Here is a 26,153-nt window from a genome sequence, read left to right on the forward strand (position 1 = left end):
TATGTGTGTGTGTGTGTGTGTGTGTGTGTGTGTGTGTGGTGCGTGTGTGTGTGTGTGTGTGTGTGTGTGTGTGTTTTAATATATATTGACACTTTCTCCTCATAGAGTAGTTTCTCTTTCTTTTGCGTCGAGACCATATCACTTATATAAGGAACCTCATTCCGATTTCAAGTTTTTTTTTTTTTTAATCTTCTTTCTCCCCTCTGTATCCCTCTGTATCATGAGATATAAATGTCAAAGGGTGTACAAACTTATCTGTCTGTATTCAGTCTTTCTTAACGACAGATCTATTATCCGCGGGACTTGCCAACAGTGCTTCCAGACACTTATGACGTATTAATAGGAGCAGAAGGTCTAAAATTATATTGGAATTTTCAGTATGTAAAACAGTTAGTTAATTTATTAAATAGTAGCAATGTAAAAAAAGGTGTAAAAAAATTAATAATTACAGTGTTTTAAATCTAATTCAACTTATGATGTGTTAAAGCTAGCACAATGTAATGAAATAATGACTTAAGTTCCTTGCAGACGTTTGTTTGATAAAGTTTCAGTACAAGGCCATTTCACCCGCCTACAAATTCGAATGTGGGTTACGAGAAAATGTTAAGAAAACTTGAGTTAATTTTTATAATTAAGTTAAAGTCAAGATTTAGGTGGTTCATTAAAATATTTTGGACTTCTTGGAACCACATAATTTATTAAAGTTTTCTTTAACAACTGGAGATGGTTACATAATAATAATAATAATAATAATAATAATTATTATTATTATTATTATCAAATCTGCCTGCTGCCCCATTGTATTGGGGGGCATAGTTATATTCGTGAAATATGAACTTCTCGTAGCAGCAAATGAACTCTCTTAGAGTGTGTTTTTGAAGGTAAAAGTTGCATTAATAGGTGCATATTGACTTTAGAAAGGCTGAGTGTAAATATAGGGGTTAAGTTCCAAAGTTGGGCGTCCGTTTCCTGCAAAATTTTTAAAATTTACAGGAAAGATATGGATAATTTGATCGTTTGTGTGCTTGATAATATATAAGGGTCTCGAAAAATCGGTTTATTTGTTATATATAAGCGGTTATAAACATGGGACTATACGCCGAGCGTGTATTGTGAGAAAGGGTAATTGTTAAGGACAGCTACTTCTCATCTCCGGTGCACGAGGATTCTTCTTACTGTTGCACTAGCTACAAAATTGATTCTATTTGATGTACAAGTGGTAATGCAACACATAAGGAACCCAGATCATGTTGTATTCACACTCCAATATGAAGTGAGACTGCAGCGTGATCTGGGTTTCTTATGTGTTGTATTACCATTTGTACATCAAATGGAATCAATTTTATAGCTAGTGCAACAGTAAGAAGTATCCACGTGCACGAAATATGCGATACGCGTTCAATTGCCCCCACACATACTCATACATTAAGTACAAGGGCACTAGACAAACATATATTAAGTACAAGGGCAACATTTAGAAATGCAACGAAAAGGAGAATAACGGCCAGGAAGCATTCATTTTTACATACCTCAAATGGTTGGAGGATTACAAGGGCACTACAGGGATACACATTTAAGTACAAGGGCCAAATTAAGAAATGCAACGAAAAAGGGCAAAGAAGAATTCATTTTCACATACCTCAAATGGTTGGAGGATTATAAGGGCACTTCAGGGATACACATTTAAGTACAAGGGCCAAATTAAGAATTGCAACGAAAAAGAGAAAAAGGGCCAGGAAGCATTCATTTTCACATACCTCAAATGATTGAAGGATACAACCGAGCGACTTCAAACCGTGTCTTCTTTCCGTGAGGTAATTCTTATTTCAACAACACCATACTCAATAATATTCCATGAGTCACACACTCACATAACTATAATCACTGGTAATCACTCCCCCGACATTTTTTTCTTAGCGTGTTCTCAACACATTCCACGTGCAGCTCGTCGCCATATTACTCTGCCTCCTCCTTCACTCAGCTGCCGCCTATATCAATCTGCGCAGACGCACTTCCATGATTCAGTGATGTCACATAGAACATGTGAAAATCGCAACTCGTCAATGTAAATAAACAACGTTCAAAACACAACGAGAGCGGAATACACACACGTCTTCTTTTATTTCAAATCACTCATTAACTAATTAAAATTGGGTATATTACCAACTTTTTAAGTAGGTAGATATTCAATGAATAATTCCTGAAAGTATGGCGTTTCTACTCCATCCGTAACCGTGAAGTTCTTCTCCTTAACTATAACCTGGGAAAGTAACGAGCATTTATTTTATCAACATGGCGAATGTACAAGGGCAATGATCTAGCAGTTTTAACATTTGTAAAGCAATACGTTGATAACTAGCAAAGTCTTTTAAAAAGTTTGTGAAGAGCACGGATTAATGAACCTAATAACAAATTGCAGAAAATGTGGAAAGGAGATAAGAGCGAAAAAACGTGGCGAAAGCGGACGCCCAACTTCGGAATAAATGCCAAAAGGTATGTACATATAGTATAAAAACTGCAGTGCGTAACGCAGAAATTTACTTTAAAACACAAGCCAACTTGTGGTAGGTGTCCACTAAAAAGTACGCATAATGTCTAACCGACTACAGGCAGGAACGCACCAGTGGAGCCCGAATGGAGTGAGCGGCGCGTCCGTAGGGAACAGGCGTGTCAGCGACGGTGACTATATGCATAAACTAGGATAGTGGAAAAATAGTTTAACGTTAGACGATTATGCCCTTAGACTAAGAGAGACGGTAAATCATATTGGAGTACTCTCTTAAGCCATGGGGATATCATATTCAACTGCAGAACTCCCATTAGAGTGTCTGTTAAGGTACATAAATTAATTTTCTGATATTTTTCCTGTTTATAGCAAAGACCCAATAGTCAAAATCCGTAAATGTTTCTATACTTATGACATTATCAGAAATGTAATTCCTTACTATATCTCGATTGATGTGATCGATATTTATATGGAATTTTTACTGTTTTACGTAACTGGCCAGGTTCTAAAACACAGGTCCCCCTTCCCATTTAGCTGCAATAAATACAGAAAACAACGTGCCCTGCGGGGCTCTAACCCGCCTTCACTCGCTAACGCTCTCTCGGTAATACTATGTGAATTAAATATTAAACTTTAGTACAGAAAGAAACCAACGTAGCTACTAACCTCTATGGGAGGACCTGTATTCTAGGACCTTCTCTACGGTGCTTCTTGTACTCTTTAAACCACTTGAAAGAAATTTCAAAAGTGAAGTATTGTGGGTAGAAATTATACTGGAATACTGTCCTATCGCATGTGGGTGCCGCCATATTCAACAGCAAGACTCATTTGAGTGTCCATTAACGTACATGTGCTAGTTTTCTGATATTCTTTCCTGGTTATAGTAAGGACTCAATAGTCCAAATCTATAAGGGTCTTTATACTTACACGTCATCTATAATTTAACTCGTTATATCTTGATTCTTATATTAGATGTTAATAAGGATTTTACGCAGGGTTGGCTGGTTAAAAAAAAATGGTTTAAACCAAAAAACGAAAAATGTTCGTAAAAGTTTAACTATTCGCAAAATCTTGATGAACACGCATTTGTGAGTTATCACGTTTCACTCCCATATATTATTCGTACTATATTCAGGCCTAAATTCCCCATTCATTACTCACAGAGATTATATTACAAAAGCAACCTTTTTTATGTAACTTTATGGATGTTTCTTTTTGATTTTTTATAGTTTGTTATTGTTGTTATGCAACCAAAGAAAAATTCTAAACATTGTTTCGTTTTAATTTTGTTTCCTATTGATAAAATACATCGAAATGTCGTACTTTTTTGGGAGGGGGGTCATACACGAGAGGCAATTATTGAAATCATAAGAATCTTTGGTAACTATTATGTATAAATGGATCAGAGCCAAAGTGGACTCAGATAATTCGTATCTTTATTCATTTTTCTTACTGATATGCAAAGTAAGTCGTTATATTTCTTTAACTTGGACTAATAAAAATCGTAGTGAACTGTCTTGAACTAAATTAGTTCTTCTGTACTCTGTAGTACTTTGAAATTGTCCATATGTAATTCTGTATAATGGTTCCACTTGTGCAATTGTTTATCTTTTTGTCCTTCTGAAATAACTGTTGACGATTATATTAACAAATATGTAAAGATTAGTCCAACGTATTTTTATCAGGAATCCTTCGTGAGTGAGTCGGCAGACGTATCGCATTTGTGGCCAATTAGTCCCGGTTTCGAGTTCAAATGGAGGACAATTTCTCTTGGATGTAAGCCGAGAAGCGGTTTGGATTCCGCTTTAAGCTTATGACCCCTTCCAGCATAACCCGGTTGTTGCATACTATCACCAAGGCATTGTCCATATGTGATATAAATACATAGAGCAAATTATTTAAACCAAAAAACCGGGTTTAAACAAAAAAAAAAAAAAACTGGTTTTTTGGTTTTTTCAATAAAAACCGTGGTTTTTGCCAACCCTGATTTTACGTACATAAAGCTGTTTTACATAGCTTTATGTGCTGTTTAAATATTAGAAAAAAATTAAAAACGAGTAGTTTCTGGGCAGAAATTATACTGGGATATTTGCTTAATCCATGAAGATACTATCATTTCAGAACTGCCTCTAGAGTTTCAATTAAGGCATTATTTTATTTTCAGACAAATTTCTTTTGCGTTACTAATAATTGCGAGTTAGTGAGGGTTTTTTAAATTATTGCGTCTTCTAATTATAATTTATTTAAAGAATCAAATTGAAATGGAGTATGCGGATAACTCATGTTATGTGATCGCAGTATTTACCAAGTAAATTCTCAGCTCTAGTAGAGGAATTTATGTTGTCTCATATTGCATGTTGCATTTCTATTATGTGTATAATATTCTTGCAAACTACATAATAAACACAATACATTTTCAGGTTTAGCCAGCGTGGAGATTAAACTTAACAGCTGAGAAAGTGAATTTACGAAATGGCGTCTGTAGGTGAGTTTAATTAATTTATAAATTACCTTCGTCCGTAAAATCAGAGTAGACCTCATAGATGTAAATTAGTAAATTATTCAGTACTTACAATCATGTTTTCAATTCATGTTCATTTTTTAACTTTTTAAAATTGTTAATAATAATAATAATAGAAATATGCAGGTAATAAATTCTGAGTTAAAGGGTGTTTATTATAATATTTGAATTGATAGTTGCAAAAAGGAACGGAATCCTTTTTATGAAATTGATTTATGAACATTTTTCGATTCGATATGATGTGTGATAAACTCTGATTTCTGATTATTTTATTTAATTTGCATTTATGCATAGTTTCAAATAGCTATGAGCAAGACAAGATATTCTTTAGTTTCAATAAATGTTTATTTTGCTTTGCTCAGTTGTCTTTGTTTTCCGATGGAACAACAAGCGTGTTAAGCTTCTCACGCATGTTCTTTGCTTCTTCAGCAAGGAATATGTATAATTCGATCACTTGAAATCTCTTTCATGTGTTATTCCTTTCTTATGGTTGGCTGTGGCGTAACACTGAGATTTAAGTAGTTTTCCTCTAACATCTCAACACTATACAAAATGAATTCAGGTCCTTTTCGCAATCATTTTTATTTCTTAATTTTGGTGCGTAAATCCCATCACTAAGGAAGTGTCTGATTGCTTTCATTTGTTCCATTCCAAATCGACCAACTTATACAGGTGGACAATATCGTATTTTGGAACTGAAAATTAATGTGTATTAATAGTGTGCTTTTAATGATATTAATGAATATTATAAAGGATATATGATATTGAAAAAGGATATATGTTCATCACATAAATAATATGTCTGACATCTCATATTCACTCTTTATTATTATAAATTGAATACTAGGTCTTCTATCTTTTATCTCTTACTCAAGGTGAATTGATATATATACATATTTAAAATTCTTTCTTTCCTCAACCATAGGTTGGTGGGCAACATGGAAACTAAAACTTTTCTCTCCATTGGGAGAGCTGTTTTATAGTTTGATAAGGTCTCTTCTTCGTAATTACATCTAGATATTCTATCCTTGGCCTTAGAGTTCCTCCGTGGCTAAGCAGTTAGCGTGCGCGCCTTTGGCGTGGGAGACCCGGGTTCGATTCCCGGCGGGAGCTCATGTGCTTCGGATTCCACGTTAATCACTAGGTCCACATCTCATATAGCCTAGCTGCTGAACGGGACGTTAAACTCAAGTCAACTCTATCCTTGGTTTTCCTTCTGCCTTTCCGTCTATCAACACGGTGATCCAATCGGAATGCCGAACAAGATAGCCAAGCATGCTGTTTCTTCTTTTCCCTATTATCTTTATGATCTGTCGTCCTTCATTAGTTCCTTTAGTACGTCTTCATTCCTTGTCTTTCCGGTTTTAGATGCTATGATATGTGCAGCATTCTTCGCCAATGCTTCTAGTTTTGATATTTCAGCTTTTCTCAATGTCCGCGTCTCTGATCCGTAAAGCGCCAAGCTCCATACCAGAGTTTTAATAAATCGTTTTCGAACGTCCAATGACACATTGCTTGATGTTAGCAGTCCTCCATTCGTATTGAGTACGTGTTTAGCCTGCGCTATTCTTGAACTTACGTCTTTTTCACTTTTTCCGTCCAAATATATTAGACTTGCTAAATAGGGGAATCTCTTAAAAAAAACACGTTGAGAGAGAAACAAAATCTATTGGTTTTTTGTATTTATTTATTCCTTAAAGCCATGTGGAATGTCGTTTGGTAAGACGAAGTAATGGAAATTGCAGAGAATAAGTAGAGAGCTAAATTTTTTTTTTGAGAAAATGCTTCGCCTTTCCTTTGGTAAGATAGTTCCTCTGCTTTCCTGCTCATTGACCTTTTGAAAAACATAAACATATTTTGTTAAGTTTCGGAGAATAATTGCCGATAGACACTATGATGTACTTCTTGTAAATAACTTTGTGCTTACATTTGCACCCGTGATCCCCTCCGTTTTATGTTGATATTTCGACTCGCTGCGGAGTCATGCTCACTACCATTTTTTTACTTCTTGCAGGCTGGAATTCCTTTATACTCATCATTAGTTGCTCTTGTACTGTCCTGTAAAGAAACTGGCCCACGAATTCCCACACTAAATTAATTTCAAATAACACTTATTAGAATTTTACCACTTACATTCAGATTGGTATCCGTTCACTAACATACGAACGAAAAGCAAGCTATTTTTTTTTGGTAATGATTTTTGCTTCAAAATTAATTTTATGATGAGTGTATGCTAATTCAATCATTTAACACACTACTTTTATTTATGCTCTTACTCACATATCACTAATTTAAAATTTGATATATTTAAGACTTTTGTGCGTATTCGTTATTATGTATTCACTAAATAATTCATCTTGTTATTTATCCAAGAACTTAGATATGAAGAATGTACTGGCAACAGTGAACTTCGTATTTTTCAATTTAGCCCGATCAAAGTGTATGTCAAGGTATATCCTGAAATCCTTGAATGTGAACCTGTAAAGATTAGTGCATTTGTGTGGGGGGGAGAAGGGGGGAGTGAGTGAGAGATTATGCAGTTTCACCTATGATCAAGATTCTCTCTATATAAATTGTATTTCGGATGTTTTGTTGTATTAAATTGTGATTCGAAAACATTTTTCACTGATATTAGAGCATGAATGTAACACTTCCACTTTCCAATTTCGTGTCCTGACTCCTGTAGTTGTTTCGATAAACTTGGCGTTTGTGGGAGGAAGGGGCAAAGGATCTGCTTCTCTTGCATCTCCAATGTATTCTTTAATCCTTATAGTGATGTTCCTTTTAGTCAGTCCTATGTAGGACTCCTCAAAAACAAGAAAAGATCACTCTTAACTTGCAGGCTCAATATTGGACTTAAGAGAAAGTTGGTCAAGTGCTATACATGGAGCATTGGACTGTATGGTTCAGAGACCCAAGACATTATGGAAGTTAGAGAAGAAATATTTAGAGAGCTTCCAAATGTAGTGATGGAGAAGATAAAATGGACAGCGAGTGCAACAAACGAAGATGTTTTAAAACGGATAGGATAGAAGAGGACACTTCTAGCCACTATCCTTCGTGAAAGGCCAATTGGATTGGACACATCTTGCGAAGAAATTATCTTCTTCACACCGCCATAGAAGGAAAGATGGAAAGGGAAGCGAGGAATAGGAAGAAGAAAAACACAGCTGATCGATGATTTGATTGATAGGAGAAAATATTGGAAGTTAAAAGAGGAAGCTGAAGATCGAGAAAAGTGGAAGAAACATTTCCACGCCCAAATTTAAAAATTGAAATAATAAATAAATAAATGAAAATAAAAAATCCTCAATAGTCCCAGGACTTGTCGAAAGGCAGAATACTTAATAATAATAATAATGTAGAACCCCGTACAAGCGCATGATATAACTTAAATCCCTGGAGAAGCCAATTTCTCTGTGTAGTAATTCTTATCAGCTGACAAGGAGGATCCAAAGTTTATTCTCTATTTCACCGGAAAATTAATAATATAAGTTCGCGTATTAATTATATATATATTCGGAAATTCCTGGCCAAGAAGTAGAAACACCCAATTTTTGGTCTATTTTAACTTTTCACTCGCCCTGATGTGATATTTTCAGGTTGATGTTTTTTTCCGTTTCAGTAAGGTATAGTAATCAAAACCATTTTTCTTACATAAAAAAAATAATTTATATATCTACTGTATATAAAACGCGCTAAGATTGAAAAATTGACTGAACCGGGACTCGAACCCAGGACCTCCAGGATACCGTGTTGATGCGTTACCCACCACGCTACCCAGTCCGCTCCCCAGAACTCCACTCACTCTCGAGGTCAGTGCTCTGCAGAGAGAATCTGGTGTGTTAAAAAATCGGTTGTTTCCTCTTTTATTGGTATTTTTGAAGGTCCTTCTTTTATAACAAGTTAGATTTCTATATAGATGAAACAAAACGTAACAGTCTGCAGAACGTTTTTTTTTTTTTTTTTTTTTCCTAAAGCAAGTATTAACCTTGCGAAATGATCTCTATAAAGTTACTAGTCACTAACATATCTCTCTATCGTACGGAAAACGTGCGACCAGTTGTAGTTTGACCGCCTGATTACAGATTTTCTTTTTATACTCATTTTAAGTGAATTGTTCGACATTTTTCAACGAAACCAATTCATACAGTCCTGTAACTATACTTTAAAATTAAACCTTCCAACACTGTTGATCCTTTGGTTTTCTCCTCTTTTGTTCTTTTCTTTTTAAGAGCCTTCCGAAACTCCACAGAAAAGAACATTCTAAAACATAAATAAATTATTCATTTTAAGTAACAAAAATGGCTTTGATTACTGCACTTTACTGAAATGAAAATAAAAATCATGGAAATATTACACCAGACCGAGTGAAAAAGTTAAAATTTACAAAAAAAGAAATCTACCCCTTTCGCCAGAGATTCCCGAGAACATAAAGAAAATAGGCGACAGGTATGTTCTTAATTTGTCGCTGAAATCGAGAGCAAGCTTTCTAAACTCCTTGTCATCTTATAAGGGTTACTAAAAAGAGAAATTGGCTTCCTCAGGGGTTTACACTGTGTCGTGCACTGGAAGTCCTTCACATCGCTACAAAAACACATTGGAGACGCAAGAGAAGATGTCTCTCTCCCACGTCAACCTCGTCCACAAAACACCTACAAGAGTCAGGGCACAAAATTGAAAAGTGGAAGTGCAACATTTTTGCTCTAATGTTACTGAAAAAAGTCTGCGAATCACATTTAGGTCGGACAAAAAGCATGAAACTCAGTTTTAGGTAGAGAGAATCTTAATCATAGGTGGAACTGCATATTATTAGACCAAAAGAAAAATACGAATTAAATTTTTTTTAAAAAATCCTTATGCACTGATCTTTACAGGTTCATATTTAACGGTTTTAGAATTATAAAAATTCAGAACTCAGTTCAACATTTTTTAATTTTTTTTTAAATTTTTTTAATGTTTGACATAGATTGTGATCTGGCTACAGTGATACACAAAGTTGAACTATCGCCAGTGCATTCTTCATATCAAGGTGTTAGGGTAAATAACAAGATGAATTATTTAGTGAATACAAAATAACTAATTTGCACAAAAGACTTAAACTATAAATTAGTGACATGTGAGTGTGTATGAAAATCAGTGTGTTAAATGACAGAATTAACAACAAATATCATGAAATAACTTTTGAAGCAGAAACCATTACAAGAAACAGTTTGTTTCTCATTCATATGTTAATGGACGAATACCAATTTGAATGGAAATAGTAAAACTGTAATAACTGTTATATGAAACTGGTTTAGTGCGGGTATTCTTGGTTTTTTTTTACAGGACAGTACTAAAGCATAATAAAGGATGAGTACATAGGAGTTCCAACCTGCAAGAAGTAACAAACTGTTGGGAGCATGACTTCGGAACGAGTCGAAATAACATAAACTAAAACGGAGAGGAGCTCGTGCGTAAATATTAACTTCGAACTCCGGTAGACTTTGCTTCTTCTTCCATAACTACTAACCTGCTCTCCACAATTAAATTAGGTACAATTTTAAATTTCTTTCGAAACTTGACTTTGGCATTAGACTTCTTTTTAACGTGTATGGCTTGAGCACAAGGCGGGTCAATCGTAAAAGAGCTTTACTTCATACATATATCCATAAAAGAAATAGAAGATAATTTTATTTTCCTCTCATGACTATTTTCTTGTTTTTGTTTGACTCATTAAACCTATGTTGTACATTTTCCAGTTTACCACCCTGAGAAACATTACAATTAGGCTTCACCTGACTTTCTGTTCCAACCTGTTATGTGGAGAATCTTGTGAGAATTTGAGGGTATTTGTAATCTCTGGTTTGTACAGATCGCAGCGTTATGATCATACTGGAAATAAATTTAACATTTTCTTCTTGCTGGGCAAAAGTTAACAGTTGAAACTTGGTTACATTTTAGACATGATGATCGAGTTCACTTCTTGAATTTTTCATTTTGCAATTGATTAGATAAAAATTCAACTTGTTGCTGCAATTTTACAATGGTAGCTTCCTGAATCCGCAACATTTGGAGTATAGAAAATATACGTTGATCTCTACTACAACAGTGACCTTGCCTTCTTTTGGTGTCCGTTATGGTAGGTTCGAAATTAAACTGTGCCAGTATTTAGATATTTTAATTTTGAGCAACTTGGGTCTTGGGAGTGTGTACTAATGCTGTACAATTTACAGTATTCACATTAGATTGTATCCCTCCATGTAATGCACAGAGAACTTCGTAAGCATAATCAACATAAAGAAGTTAGACCACACAATACTTATTTATTATCAGACTCACCGAACTATATCGAGCAGATATACAAATATCTCAACACAATATTCCATAGCCCTAATCTCAATTAGGTTCCCGATCCACAAGTAGTCTAATTTAGACACACACAGATCACAAAGATCATTACATCTGTTTAGTTCAAAAAGATGTTTTTTGAACATCTGAACCTTTACTTGATTAGGTTGGTGCGCATATTTTTTTCACGTTCGACTCTAGCCATAGAAACTAAATAACGTTTCTGATAGGTTGCAATTGGCGATTGTCCAAATCGTCTGGTGCATGTATTGTGTATTATAGTAACAGAAGAAAATTATCATTTCGTGTCTTCATAAAAATAAAAATATAATTATGTTTGAGTTACATTTCGTAAGAACAAGAGGCATATATATATATATATTTTTTCAAGCGCTATCCTTTAAAAAGAATATGCATTTTGCTTACAAGGAAGCGGGTGAGGTTCGAAGTTGGACCACCCGAGTATGACGTAATATCAGTGGTATTATTATAGGGCAAAGGTAGAACAAAACGAGCCCTGCGGAGCTTCTAACCCCTTTCGCTCGCTGTTGCTCGTTCAGCTGTTTTGTGACGTAAATAAATAACTTTTTATGGATTATATATTACGTACAAGGGCGAGTGAGTATTTTTAAAATCTTATTTTAATGACAAAAGTGTTATGAAAATTTAAAAAAAAAAAAAAAAAAAAAAAGAAAAGAAAACTTTCCTTGGGCCGGGTTTGAACCCACGCCAAAAGCGACTATCATTACTAAGCCGTTGCGTTAGCACGCTCGACCACGAGGATCGTCGGCAGCAGGCGTTTGATTTCTGCTATATATACGCTACGTGGCAAGAAACGGATGACTTCAACCAATCAAAACCGCGCACTTAGCTCTTATGGCTAGAGTCGAGCGTGATTGAAAATATGCGGTTGGTGCATCTCAGAACGGAGTATGAGACTTACAACGCAACACTTTTAACCAACGCGGAAATAAGCATTTATCCTCAACACTTTTAGTTCTAGAAGAGAAGTAACTATATGTTCAACTATGCGTTAATATATCTTTTGTAATATTTGCTAACTTAATGATGAAAATACATGTTTCTTTTTAATTTAGTGACCCTGTTTATCATTGAGGCCTATCTGTTTGTAACATTGTGTTTTCTTGTGATTCACTGTGTGTAACGTCTTCAAATTTAATGTGTTAAAAAGAAGGGGAGGGGAAATGTAAAGCACCAGAGGAGAAGGGAAGTATTGAAAACGCAGTATTGGCAATTAGCAATTATTATTTCTCTGCAGATGTATTTAAAAGCTAGATACTTTAATAATTTGTCCCAGTGTACGAGAAACTATTAGCGTAGAAAAGTAAAGTTCTTGCATAATGGTAAGAAATAGGAGAATTTTCTAGTGCATATTATGTTTATTCGTATGCATACATATTTCAGAAGACGAACTGGTGCAAGATAGTGTCCTCTCGGAGTGTGAAATAAACGACGTTGCGATTTTGAAGGAGGGTATGTTTTTTCTGTACACAAGTGTTTCCATGATTGCTTTAAACAGTGGATTTTAGATGTCAAGGGACAATGCATGCGTGCACGCCATAATATGGTAACGTGTACAACGTTTGCATTAATAGGTTAATTAATAATTTGGGGCTTTGTTGCTTTTTATATCTATTTTATATGTATTTGTTTTGCTATTTATATTGGTTCCCAGTTTGCATGTAATTTTGTGTATGATGTCTTTGATTTACTGTAAACAGTGCTATTATTATTGAGCTTGAGTGCTGTGAAACATGCTTGCTTCCTTCTTGTTAAAATATAATAAAATAAAATAATTCTGTACCAAATCGAAATCCTTGCTAAACATTAAATATTTTGAATAGTGAAGTCTGTGAATAGTACTTAAACGTCACTTTAGCAAACTAACACGTGGTATTCATAAAAATGGTTTCTTAAGTAGGTAAAACAACTGTTTATTACTTTATTCGGATAACATATGCGATCAAAGAGGCCAGCTGTCCAGATTTGAGATGCGTTAACCATATTCCTTCAATAATCTTCGGAAATATGGCACAAATCTAGACGGTAATATTATACCAAGTATTATGACTTATAATGCACCTAGTATCTGTCCCCCCACGAAAATTCTGGAATAGCGTGATTAATGATGATACATAATAAGCCTTAAAAAGAAACAATATCATGCCATAATATCACCAAACATTTGGTCAGAGCCGATCATGTGCTATGGATAAACACACATTCCCGCTATTATGTGAAGCATCATGCATCTTAATCGTTGAACAACTGCTCGCACAAGTGGAAGATGGCAGAGTAGGTGCGAGATATTAAAATAATAATGGGAAGCTAATATAATAATAATAATAATAATAATAATAGTTTCAATGCAAGAACTCTTGCTGGCTAAGTGGCGCGTGGTTACTGTTGATCTGTTCGTACATAGGAACTACCTTTCGAGTACTGAATCCAGTCACCAAAAGTTCACGTAACCCATCAAGGCATGTTGCGGCTCTGAACCTTTCAACGCCGTTTCTCAGATTTTTTCATTTTCATTCCTATAAAGTCTAGAACTGTAGTAATCAACAGTTATGCTTAAACAGCTGACAATTGAAGTTCTCGAGTACTTCTCGATTTGTAGCAGGAAAAAATGACATGCTTGTTGGATATACATCTGTACGAATATACAAAATGTTTTCATCTTGCTGATAAAGGTAAGAAGCATAGTTGCTACTACTTAACGGTTGGCAATCTGCGTGGGCTTTATCAGCGACCTTTGCGAAGTTCGAAGCTGACAGTTTGGTGTATCGGGTGTACTGTCATTGTTTCACCTAATGGAGCCGTACTTTTATTTTATTAGGGACTATGTTGTCAATACAGTGAAAGTAACCCCTGAAAGTTACATAAATATGATTTTAAAATTTTCGCCAAGACTGAATACTATTTTTAATCAAGAGAAATTGTGGTATCAGCAAGACGGATAGTGGCATTTCATCGGTGAAGGTAGAGTGTTTCAAGAAACCATTGTTTTAAAAATTAGATTGCTATTCCAACCGCCATTCCTTCTTACAGAGATTGACTCAGTGATAGAGCGCTTACCTCTGGTTAGAGGTTTGCACGGGTCGGAATTTTTTAGCCCGGCCCGTGGATTTATAGTGTGGGGCCCGACCCGAGTCCGAAATATGTTTTAGCATTTAGGCCCGAGCTCGTGTGATAATCAAATGAGTCCGAAATCAGCCCGAATTACAGAAACGTAATAATTAACGCAAAATTGTGTTTATGTTTACAGCAATTAAAGGTTTAATTTTGCAGTTGTGTTTTAAAAGTTCTCCAGAAAGAACAATCCAATAAGTATCGTTGTTGGATACCTCTGGTATATTTACAAAGTTAAGCCCGAAAAGGCCCGAGAAATGTGGTTGTATATTTAAAAATTTACAGCCCGGTCCGGGCCCGAAGTGATATATACTTCGTAGGTCCGAGTCCCGCCCTCGGACCGGATCTGGCTTAGACCCGCGGGCTCTGCCCGAGCCTATGCAGAACTCTACCTCTGGTACGTGGGGTCCTTGGTTCGATCTCTGGCCAAGTAAGTTTGTGGTGGGCAATATCATGTCCGTGGGTTTTCTTGGGTCTTCCGTTTTCTTCCACATTCTCATTCCGCCAATTATTTCATAGTCATTCACTTGCCTTAATCATCCGTCTCCTTTAGCCCAATTGCTTATATTATTTGCGAATGTGTGACGTGGCTTCTAAAATTATGAATGAAAGTAAGTGTTATGTGGTTTTAAATCATTTGTGTTCAAAATAAAATTTCATGTTTTATATAAATCAGACACAGACATACGAAATGTAAGATACTGATGCAGATTAAGAATATGCCAGAAATTTTAGCTTTACGGTTAAAATGTAAGGTTTTAAAAGTGTGTAAGAAATTAATTGTACTGGCAACGTACCAGAGGACACGCAAAAAAATAAACTAATTAAAAAAAAACTATTGATAAAACGCAGAGGGCACAAATCAATAAAGTGAAACAATTAACCTGATGAAGTTGATGAGTATTCACTTGAATTCGCGACTACTGAGAAAGAGAAGTAAGGAATGTTTATATTTCATCGTTACGAAATTCATCGTTTAGTTGTTTCAAAATTTTGTTTGACATTTGATTGGATGTGTACAGAGTGATTCAAAAGTACTGACTCACCCTTGTAAGTTGGAAATGACTGCATAGCTTGATACTAAAACTGAGCTATAGTCATAGAGTGGGATTCTAGCTAATTAGGTACATAACCATCATGGCAGCAATCTTAAAGTCAGCTGTCTTGAATCCAACTGATTTTTTTCAAATGAGAAGTGAATCATGTGATATGTCGTTTGAGGCTATAAAGTCACCAAAAATTTGAAATCGATATTGATTTTTATGTAACATTATTGTGCTATAGTTTGTGCTTTTAATTAACATACATCTCTAATCAACATAAGGAGTGTTTAGTAGCCCATAGAATAGTAGAAATAATTGAAAGTGCAGCTGCGTTAACAAACATAAGTGAAAATTTGTATCTCGACATCTTTATGAACAGTTCCTGTATAATATTATAACTTAGTGTGCAAAGGAACTAATTCCTCATTTTCCTCTCCTCTGTAAAAACGAAATAAGGCTTTAACGTTACTTACAGCACCAATACATTTGCGAGGATATTCTCAATCTGCACGTAAGATGCTATCTACTTTGAGAAACAAGTGCGTACATTGTGATTTAAAAATTAACTAAAGCAGAAACCTTTACGGTTTTAGTCACTAGTTTTTTGCGTTATTTTGGCCCTTCTCAGATTTTGAGTCAAATAAATTAGTTGAAATCAACAGTATTGCGTTCATTTCTGAATTTTACCTCAAATTCAACTGTAACGGTAGATAGAAAATGAAGTATTTGCGGTAAATGCATCTATTCTTTATACATTGTGACACACCGAAAAAAAAAAAAAAAACATATAGTTACAAGTAATTAAAGAACATTCTTAGTTAATTCTTTTGAGAAATGGTATGTTTTATGAATTAAATATTTTGCCTATCTTTTGTGGAATCCTTTCCAAGCTTGCTGAATTAATATATATATATATTTCGTTCTATATTGAAAATTAGTTTCAGATTCTTAATAATGATTCAGTTAAGAATGGAGTGATTATTTATGTGTAGTAATAATTAAATTAATTTTAGTGCATCTATAGTACAGGGTGTTTAGTAAGTCATGGAACTCATTGTATCATGAGAGATGTTGCAAATGGCTGCCTTCTTTAGAGTCACACATGTACATGCTTCGAATCGTGATTTGAAAACCTCCGAAATGCTGTTTTTCTGCACTTCTGCAAGTGGATGAAGATGCGTTAAATAAGCACCCTATTTGTGACGTACAAACTTTATTGCTTTTCGTCATATCTGGATCTCTGTATGTAGTGTTAAGGCACTACTCGTTCATCTGTTAATATTAGAACCATCACTGCTTACTACTGTCATGGATTCCATAACACATTACTTAACAAAAATCTTCTATTATACAATTTAATTTTATTCTATATATATATATATATATATTCAAAGATAGTATTTTGTACATAAAATTGTAATTTTCTGCTCTTTTCAGATAAAATATTTAATGATTCCGTTCATGGGCATATAAGAATTCCATCTGTTTGTGTGAAAATCATAGACACAGTAGAATTCCAGCGATTGAGAAATATCAAACAAGTTGGTTCTTGCTATTTCGTGTTCCCGGCTGCATGTCATAATCGCTTTGAACATTCTCTCGGGTAAGTTTCTGTAACTTTACTTTTGTTATTTTTTATTATATATATCGTTTCTGTCTCTCTCTAGTTCGAAGCTAACTACTTCTTAATTGTCATAGGTACAAAATTGCTTCAAATTCTGAACTAAACTCGAAAAATTCTTTATCCTGCTAGAAATAGAACCAAGGACCAAAGTAAGCTAACTATACGGCTACACAGGAGTCATTAGTGAAGGTTTCGTAAATTTAAAATGGAGTTACCACTTATGCCAGATTTGTAGTGAACTAGTAAAAAGAGCTAAATTTTGACTTTGTCGTGCATCCCTGGAAGGAATGCGAAACACACCTTGAACCTATTCCTTCCCTTTCGTGTAGGGAAAATTTACCATTTACGTGCAGAAATGTGGACAATTTTGGCCGTGTTTCTAATATTCCATTCTTCATTTACTTCATCTCTTTCCTCCCTTATCGAGCGTTTGACCAAAGCACAGGGTCATTAAGGGCACAAATAAAATAGCCAGGTTCTAATATAAAATGGCCATCGATGTGTTTAGATCCAGAGCGTCCAAGCTATACTGCGTTAATTAGTACTGAGTGTTACTCGAAAAGTTTATAGAAAGATAATTGAACTGCTGTAATTATGACAACGTCTTACTAGCCTTTTGCTAGAAATTTATATGTGACTTTAAAAATCGATATACGTTGGCTAATGGTTATTCTTCAGCTGTAAGAAAATTACTAGAATTATCAAAATGTTGCTTATACCATGAACACTATTTCGTAAACTTAAGAAATATGTTTAGTCCAGATTCTCGTAGCAAAACTCCCTCGTCAGTAAATGGCGTAGAATTCCTGCCTTTAATTAGTGAGGAAAGTCACTTGTCGATCCTTGGTGAGATTGTAATGGGGTGAAGATCCTACGTTATGGAGCCCACACTTTCAATATTGAAGAGAGATTAAAAATTCATACTAACTGCGATGGAATAAAGAAATATCTGAAAGTGAACTATAACGTTTACTCCATAGGATAGTAATCCAAATAGAGTAAACATTACATTAGATAGTCGTAGATAGTATGTTTGCTCGAGCGTTGACGATGAAGCAAGTTATTATAAGTAATACCTCCTTTCAACGCCAACTACACATAAGCAAAGATTCTAAATACAACCTTTAAAAACACCAAAGATTCAGCATCATATTTTCGAAATATAATAAACACCACAAACAATAAGTAAAAATTATTTTCAGTACCGTGCACCTAAATTGATTGCCACGAGGCCTGAAGACACGACACGCAAATCACAATCAATACTCACAAATAGACTTAAACATTTTAATAATTAGGCATACTTACAAATCCCAATATTGTGGTATGGGGTATTATTTTATAATTACATGTTGATGATTTCTAAATATTGTAATATAAATGGATGAGTTACATAGTTATAGAATTAGGTTTCGCAGCTAGAGAATCGTGCTGTTACGTTGTTAGTCCCTTGGCGCCGATTAGTGCTGCCTACCGCCAACTCTCTTTTGTTTTCGCTGTTCGCGTGAGTTTCTCGTGTTGGGTGACGTAAGAGCGGACAGATCTGTGATTGGCTGGAGAAGCGCTGGCCAAGGTCAAGCCAGTCGTCTGCTCCTCTGAGCGAGAAAACACACACATAGAAACGTCGTCTGCTTATAAGTGACAGTCCTTTTAAAATAAAAGAGAATTAAACTGCTTGAGCCGCATACATCCAAAATAATGTACAAATGAGTTTATGACAGAACTGACCGGACAGGAGCTCTGATCTCCCACCAGTGCCTGCAGTAAATCAGTTAACTCTAACTTTCAGTTGAGTATCTTCTGTTTTAGCACTAGTCATCCGAGTATCATGGTTCATATGCCATTCTTTTCAGACTGAAAGAAACTTTCAAATTGAATCAGGTCTGAGAATGTATGACGTACGGGGAAGTGGAAATTTTGAGATATATTTTGAAATTTCCCTCCAAGACGTCTTTTTGAAAATTTTGCACCTCCCGGACGTCCCGGCTTGGAGGTACCCGGATACAGTCTACCTTGAAAAATAGTACTGTCCATCCGTAACTTATGTACTAATTTGCATTGCAACATCTTGCATAGTTACGAGGGAAGAAAGTATTTTCCAATCTTGTTGGAAGATTAAAAAAAAAAGTCATGTACGAAAATTGAAAAAAGATGAAATAAAAATTTTTAACCACAGTACTATTCATACTTGCCTTCACTTTCTCCCGCGTACGTATGCACTTCCACATTATCATCATCAGACCCAGGTTCTTCATCTCTCCTATCTTCCTCATAGCCAGCATCATGCCTCTCTGTCCCCTCATGTGTCAGCACTTAATACTTTCGCTATCCTGCTCGGAATTAAGTCCTTCCATTCTTTGTCCTTATCAAATCCTTCCAGAGCCTCAGGGATGTCGGATTGGGAAAGAGTACTTTTGAAGAGATGCTATCACACTATTTTTATAAAATAACCACGCCAAGCCTTCAAAATATTTCCAATCAATTTCCTTTAAAAGTAATAATAATAATAATAATAAACTGACTTGCGCTGAGAGAAAAGAAACCGTTCGTTTAAAACCGAGCCTCAAAATATTCTCGCAACTTTTTTTTCTTTATCACTAAAATGCCAATCATGATAACTCGCACGCAGCAATCTGCAAACAACGCACTGCAAAAGCTTGTTTCTACCACGCCTACATTGCGAAGATGAAACTTTCTGATTTATTTCTTTAGGAATAAATGAGTGGTTGGGGAAAGCTAATAAGGGTCTTTTTTCTCATCTATGTTCATACGCTGTGAACCCAGTATCTTTAAATCTTTGTCACAAACATACTTTTGTCTCTTGTGTGGGAAGAAAAGAAGTGAGTGTTTTCATCCATGTGAGAAACACGTGTGTCCGCTATAGGGAGCAATTTAAATGTGACGCTATATTCGCGTCGCAAGTAAAAATAGATAGCTTGATTTGCTTCCTTGAATCTTTTTAAAATGTAAAGCGGGAAAATGCAGTTCTAGTGAGGAAGTGGCTTTCCAGAGCGTGTTAGTAGTGTTCAGGCGAGTATGACATTATGTACAATCAGCGACAAAAGTTCCAGGCGAGTATGACATTATGTACAATCAGCGACAAAAGTTCTTTCCATATGGTAAAATTTATTTTGGAATTAACGGTGGTATGACTGGAACGTGCAGAAAATTATATATATATATATATATATATATATATATATATTTTTTATTTTACTGAAAACTGTATTCAAATTATCCTTCCATTCTGAAGTTATTTATGAAACTAATTTAATCAAACAGAAATAACATTCGTCACTAACTGTGTATGTCAAACTCCGTCAAAGGTTTAAATAACTCTCCAAACTGCTGATTCCTATAGAAGCATTTATTGTTTACATACATATTGTAATTTATCAAATGTTCTGGGGTAAATAAGTTTTCTTTCTTTTGCAGTGTGTGCTATTTGGCAGGCCAAATGGTGGATGCTCTAAATCGGAATAGCAATGGCCCGTCTTTACTTATCACTGATAAAGAGAAGCTATGTATACAGATAGCCGGTCTGTGTCATGACATAGGACACGGGCCTTTTTCTCACCTTTGGGAGCATCTCGTTAAAGAAAGTGTACGAGGACGTAAGGGAGCTAAGAAATGGAAGGTACGTGGAAACTGATCGTAATCAGCGTATGAAACTGAGTGACGGCTTAAATTGTATGACATACACTTTGTCTTTCTCTCTGTCATAGATACACACACCTACCTACCTATCCGTATATGAGTGTTCCATTCTGGTTACATGACTCAAATATTATGTATAAAAATAAGTTTACATATGCCTTAAAATCAGTATTGACCGATATACACAGTAATTAAGAAAGAGGCTGGGCCTGTGAAAAATAAATGAATAACGAGTGGAATAAACTTATTTCGGTTTATTCAAAGTAGGAAACTGCTTTGATCATACGTTTGTTCGGTCCAGTTAGTCATGGAATGACTTCTGGAAGTTCTGGTCTGTAGTAGTGTTCAAGGTCCGCGTTACTGCTGTCTGAATAGTGGAAACGTAACCAAAGAAAGAACCTTCCAGTAGTGCTTTTAACTTGGAGAAAAGAAAGTAATCCGAGGGACAACTGTGGCCAACGTGCGTGTGTGTAATAACATACAAACTCTTTTTAGAACCAAAATATCGCGAACATCAATGATTTCTGTTCCAGCTTCCGCTTCTCCGTTAATGAATGGGACACAAAATGTGAACGTAGTTTCCATTTCTTTAAATCCTCCTCGTTATTATTTGATGAACACTTTCATTGCGAGATCTGATGTTACCTGAAGACTTGCAATTTGAATGCTCAAAGTGGCATCCCGAATCTTGTCAGTCATATCAGGTTTTCCCACAAACCTGCTTGGGGCTGGGTGATTGTCATCTTCCATAGACTTTCTGTCAGCAGTAAACCTCTTATATCATGAGGAAGGTAATTGTCCGTATAAAGCTTTCTCAACACCTCAAATGTTTCGTGTGGAGTATACCGTAATCGCGCACATAATTTGACATTCACTCTATTCCATTGTTGAAACGGTGACAAGATATTACGACATCAGTCTATATTTAGCTGCAATACGCGCCAGACTGACGACCGGCCGAACTGGAAATTCATGTACGTATTTCCAAGGTCACACGGTAACATCAAAGGTTTTATACCAAAACTAACTTGCAGAAAAAAAAGTAAGTTTTTCAAATTGCCTCACTGTATAGTCGGTAGATTTGTATTTTGTGTTTTTGTGCCTAAACTAACTTGTAGGAAAAAAAATCAGTTTTGTTTTCAAATTGCCTCACTATAGTTGGTGATTTGTATTGTGTTTCTCAATATGTTATGTATGGAAAGTAAATACTTCCTGTATCATTTACTTTTCTTGTAATTTATTCGCTTGTTTTAAGAAAGTTCCGATCACAACCCCAGCTAGAGTACATGCAATTCAGAACATACATGTAAATGTAGGATGTAGATTTCATGTGGTGCTAAAAATGATCCTTAACTTTGTACAAATAAACTTACCTTCATTCCCTGTTTGTGGCATACTGTCATGCTGATTATAACTTACAAATAATTATATACAGGCTGTTATATAATCTTACGTGTACAAGTTATAAATAAATTAAATATTTATTTTAACCTCCCATGGTTATGCTCTTTAGGGTAAAGAAGACTGATGATAAATGCAGGTGAATGGTCGTGGAATGAGAATATTGGAGCAAACAGGGAAAATCCGAGAAAACCATTGGTGTGACGATGTCTACCAAAGCTCGTATGACCTGGGATTGAACCATGGACCTTTCATACCAAAAGTAAGCACTGCGACATTGAAAGATGTGATAAAAGACGTTGATTTCTAGTTGCTGTACTTGGTACTCTTAAAATTAATCTATATCGCTTTTCTATAATATCTGTTTTGCGAAAGGCCTTTGGAATATTCAATAATTATTTAAATAGACTGAATCCTGCTATCTATAGATTGGTGTTATTCTTACGTAAACACTGAACACTTATCTCAAAGCTTCTAGTTATTTTGATATTTTTCCAAATTTTACGTGTGCCTTCCAATATCACAATATTCAAATACTTGAACACATATCTAATGATGCGTGATATAATATCGACTCTTCCATAGTAATTCAAGTCCATAACTGCTAAGTGATACTGCCATAAACATTCCACCACATTCCAACATTCTAGTTTAACCACAAAATATGTGCATATATTTTAAAAACCATTTCCACCTACCCAACCCATTTCGTGACATAGTTCCAGAACTACAGAGTAGAGGTCAAGCAATGATACTTTTATGAAAATACCCGGGTTCGATTCCCGGCGGAGCTCATATGGTTTGGATTCCACGTTAATCAGTAGGTCCACGTCTCATATACCCTCGCTGCTGAACGGGACGTTACACTCAACTCAACAACAACGATTATGAAAACTCAAGATTATATAGTACTCATCTAAAGAAAAAATGATAATTCGTTTTTACATAAAATAGCAAATGGAAAGTTTAACTGTTACTCCGTGCTTCCCACACGTAATTTCAGATTAGCTCCAACACAGAATAATTTGTGTTTCGAAACCTAAACTTACAATAACTGGAAGTCGGTCATGTACAGACTTCCTATGAATTCATTATCTCAGATATCTTTACTCTTTAAAGAATTTCCTATCTTCATTGTGCAAAGTTAAGTTATAAATGTTTTATCTGTTTTAAATGTTGTTGATATCTGTTATGTTTTTGCTATTACTGTTGTTACATATTTCAGTGTAAAATAACATGCAGTAACTAGAACTATATATATAAATACACAGCAATAAAATCCTGAAGTATTTCTCTTTCATACTATCTTAGGTGTATACTGAAGTAAAATTTTCTTATTTTATCAGAGCCGAAGGGAGAAGAAGTTATGAATATTATTACAGACTTTCATAAGTAGCACTTAAACCAAAATAATACAACATTAAAATCACCGTAGCTGTAAAATATTAATAAACTTTTTTTTTTTAAATCATTTCAGCATGAAGATGCGTCATTACTTCTGTTTGACTATATGCTGAAAAAAGATGGAGAAAAACTTCAAAAAGAACTTGCAAAATATGGACTGTATTCAGAAGAAATTTCTCTTATAAAGAAGTTAATTTATGGTGAAGTGGAAGGTTGTGAACCAAAACCATATCTTTATGAGGTAAGGGAAATAAGCATGCCTGCGAAAGAAGTAATGTCTAAAATTTTCTAAAAAAACAAAATCCTGAATTTTTTCTAAAAATGTTGTTGCCTGTTAATCGCTTCCTTTTTTGTGGAGCATGTTTATCTATTTTTAGTTTAACGTCCCACGTTTATGCCTCTTTACTAGAGGTTGATGGGGACAGATGATTAATGAAAGTGAATGATTGTGAAATTATTTTTTTTTTGTTTTCTCCCACCGAAAATCGAATCCAGGACCTCGTGCACCAAAGGCACACACGCTAGCCACTGAACCCGCGAGAAGAGCTGTTCTACAACGGAATGGGAGCCTTTCTAAATGGCTTATAAAAGTACTAAACATTTATTTCAAAAATGATGTGCTCCGCAACAGACAGAAAATCGTATTTAACTCTTCCCAGCTGGCGTCGGGACCGCGATGGCTCAGTATTAGAGCGTTCACCTCTGGTGTGGGGTCCCTGATTCGATTCCAGCTCGTACCAAATGGACTGTGGTGGACAAACACTGTGTGTGTGGGTTTTCTCGGGGTTCTCCCATTTCCTTCTACTTGCTTCATTCCATTCATTTTCTCTTCCCAGCTGATTTCCCAATCACGTATAACCATGTACTTTAAGAATGTAAGGCGATCGGTGGGAAACCTTCACTATATACAATTTTTCCAGCACGTCTAGAATTAATAATTATGTTATACTTTATTACTTACAATAAATTAAAAAAAAAAATCATCCCCTATCGTCACGAGGAACGATACGTACCTCACTGTAGAATAGATTATAAGAGAAATATAATTAAAGTGATTGTTGCAAATGAAAGTTTTAGTTAAACAATTCAAACTAATAATAATATATCGAACATTACATCATAGAAACAGTTGAGTTGATTTTGAGTTTAACGTCCTTTTCAGCAGCGAGGCTATATGAGACGGGACCTACTGATTAACGTGGAATCTGAACCACAAGAGCTCCCGCCAGGAATCGAACTCGGGTCTCCCACGCCAAAGGCGCGCGCGCTAACCGCTTAGCCACGGAGGAGCTCTTATCATAGAGACAATATAAACGAACATTTATGATTGTAATTATACTTTCCAGCTTACGAAAGAAGGTATTTATCAAACCTTTAAGAATCTTACAAAATTTTCTAGTGGCCTGTGATTATATTAATATTTCTTATACTAGAATTACTGTGTATCACTGACTTTAAATTTATTATGCACTTAATAAATATGTAAATATTCTCTTTCTCTGATTGAACACGATATATCAATTTTTGCTCTCTTTTCACATATTATCATATAGTACTTCCGTAAAATGGGTTCCACTAACAACTAGTATAGGGAAAATTACCTAATTAGGGAACTCCAACGTTAACCTCTGCCTCCACAACTCAACCAGGTCGAATAGACAACACTCAAAGATTGGCACAGAACATGTTATTACGTAACGTATATTATTAAAAAGTAACTCGTTACAACTCATTTTGTTAAATTTAACTTTACACCGTTACCGTACTTCTCCAGTCGTACGTCACTGTCTTTCGTAAGTATTCTTCAGTAAAATGATTAAAATGTCCTCTATAGAAATACTCAACATCATAATTGCTCACTTGTTTGGTCAAATAATATTCACTACAATACTTATATATTAATATTACAAAAGAATAACTTGGCGCTTTGGACACCTAAGACCATTAAATATAGATTTTCAAGAAGTTTGCGTGCTGCATGTTGACCATCTGAAATATACAAGTCAGCAACATGGTAAAATCATAGCGTCAACGCATAGTTAGCTTCCGCAACTGAACGAAAGTAGGAAGTGGATCAATTTAGTTACTCTTTCATGGTAACGTGACTCAAAAGTTGAAAATAACTAAGTCGCCCACAAAACGAAAATGTGCAAATATAGCAATTGCCTTGTTTGCACCAATGAACTCCTGTTCACAAGTGACACAGTTTGGATAATTGAGGAAGAAAAATTGTAGTTTCTGATGTAGCACTTGCAGTTCAACAAAGGAAAATTATGAAATGTTCATTAAAAAAGTAAAGTTGGAAATTGTCCTTTATTTCCTAAAAATTAGATTCCAGAATTATCGGTTCAGCTGCGTTCATCTGGTGTTCAAGATATTGCAGACCATGTAAATGTGAAGGTACCAAGCAGCACAATTACTACTGACGTCCTCCAGCTACAATAAATGAGCTGTGGCCACGTTTCGCAGATGCATGTCTTGACATACCCGTGGAAAATATCTAAGTTTGGTTTT

The 26,153-nt window shown here is 35.2% G+C and overlaps 1 protein-coding gene across 3 annotated transcripts in view; it reads left to right on the plus strand.

Annotated features, from left to right (window-relative positions):
* The first annotated feature begins 244 nt into the window (after positions 1-244).
* The window catches only part of fal (SAM and HD domain containing deoxynucleoside triphosphate triphosphohydrolase falten), a 55,210-nt gene continuing 29,301 nt past the window's right edge, over positions 245-26,153 (plus strand). The window contains exons 1-6 of one of the 3 annotated variants that reach the window (XM_081741405.1): positions 245-377; positions 4,927-4,991; positions 12,783-12,851; positions 16,991-17,156; positions 20,613-20,814; positions 23,713-23,880. In XM_081741405.1, the coding sequence (XP_081597531.1) occupies positions 4,979-4,991; positions 12,783-12,851; positions 16,991-17,156; positions 20,613-20,814; positions 23,713-23,880 (618 nt within the window). In that variant the 5' untranslated portion in view covers positions 245-377; positions 4,927-4,978. The remainder of the gene's footprint in view (positions 378-4,926; positions 4,992-12,782; positions 12,852-16,990; positions 17,157-20,612; positions 20,815-23,712; positions 23,881-26,153) is intronic. The other 2 variants (XM_081741407.1, XM_081741406.1) reach the window with 2 other exon arrangements.

This window comes from Thermobia domestica, chromosome 15 (assembly GCF_964235325.1).
Source record: "Thermobia domestica chromosome 15, izTheDome1.hap1.1, whole genome shotgun sequence".
In the NCBI taxonomy this organism is placed as follows: domain Eukaryota; kingdom Metazoa; phylum Arthropoda; class Insecta; order Zygentoma; family Lepismatidae; genus Thermobia; species Thermobia domestica.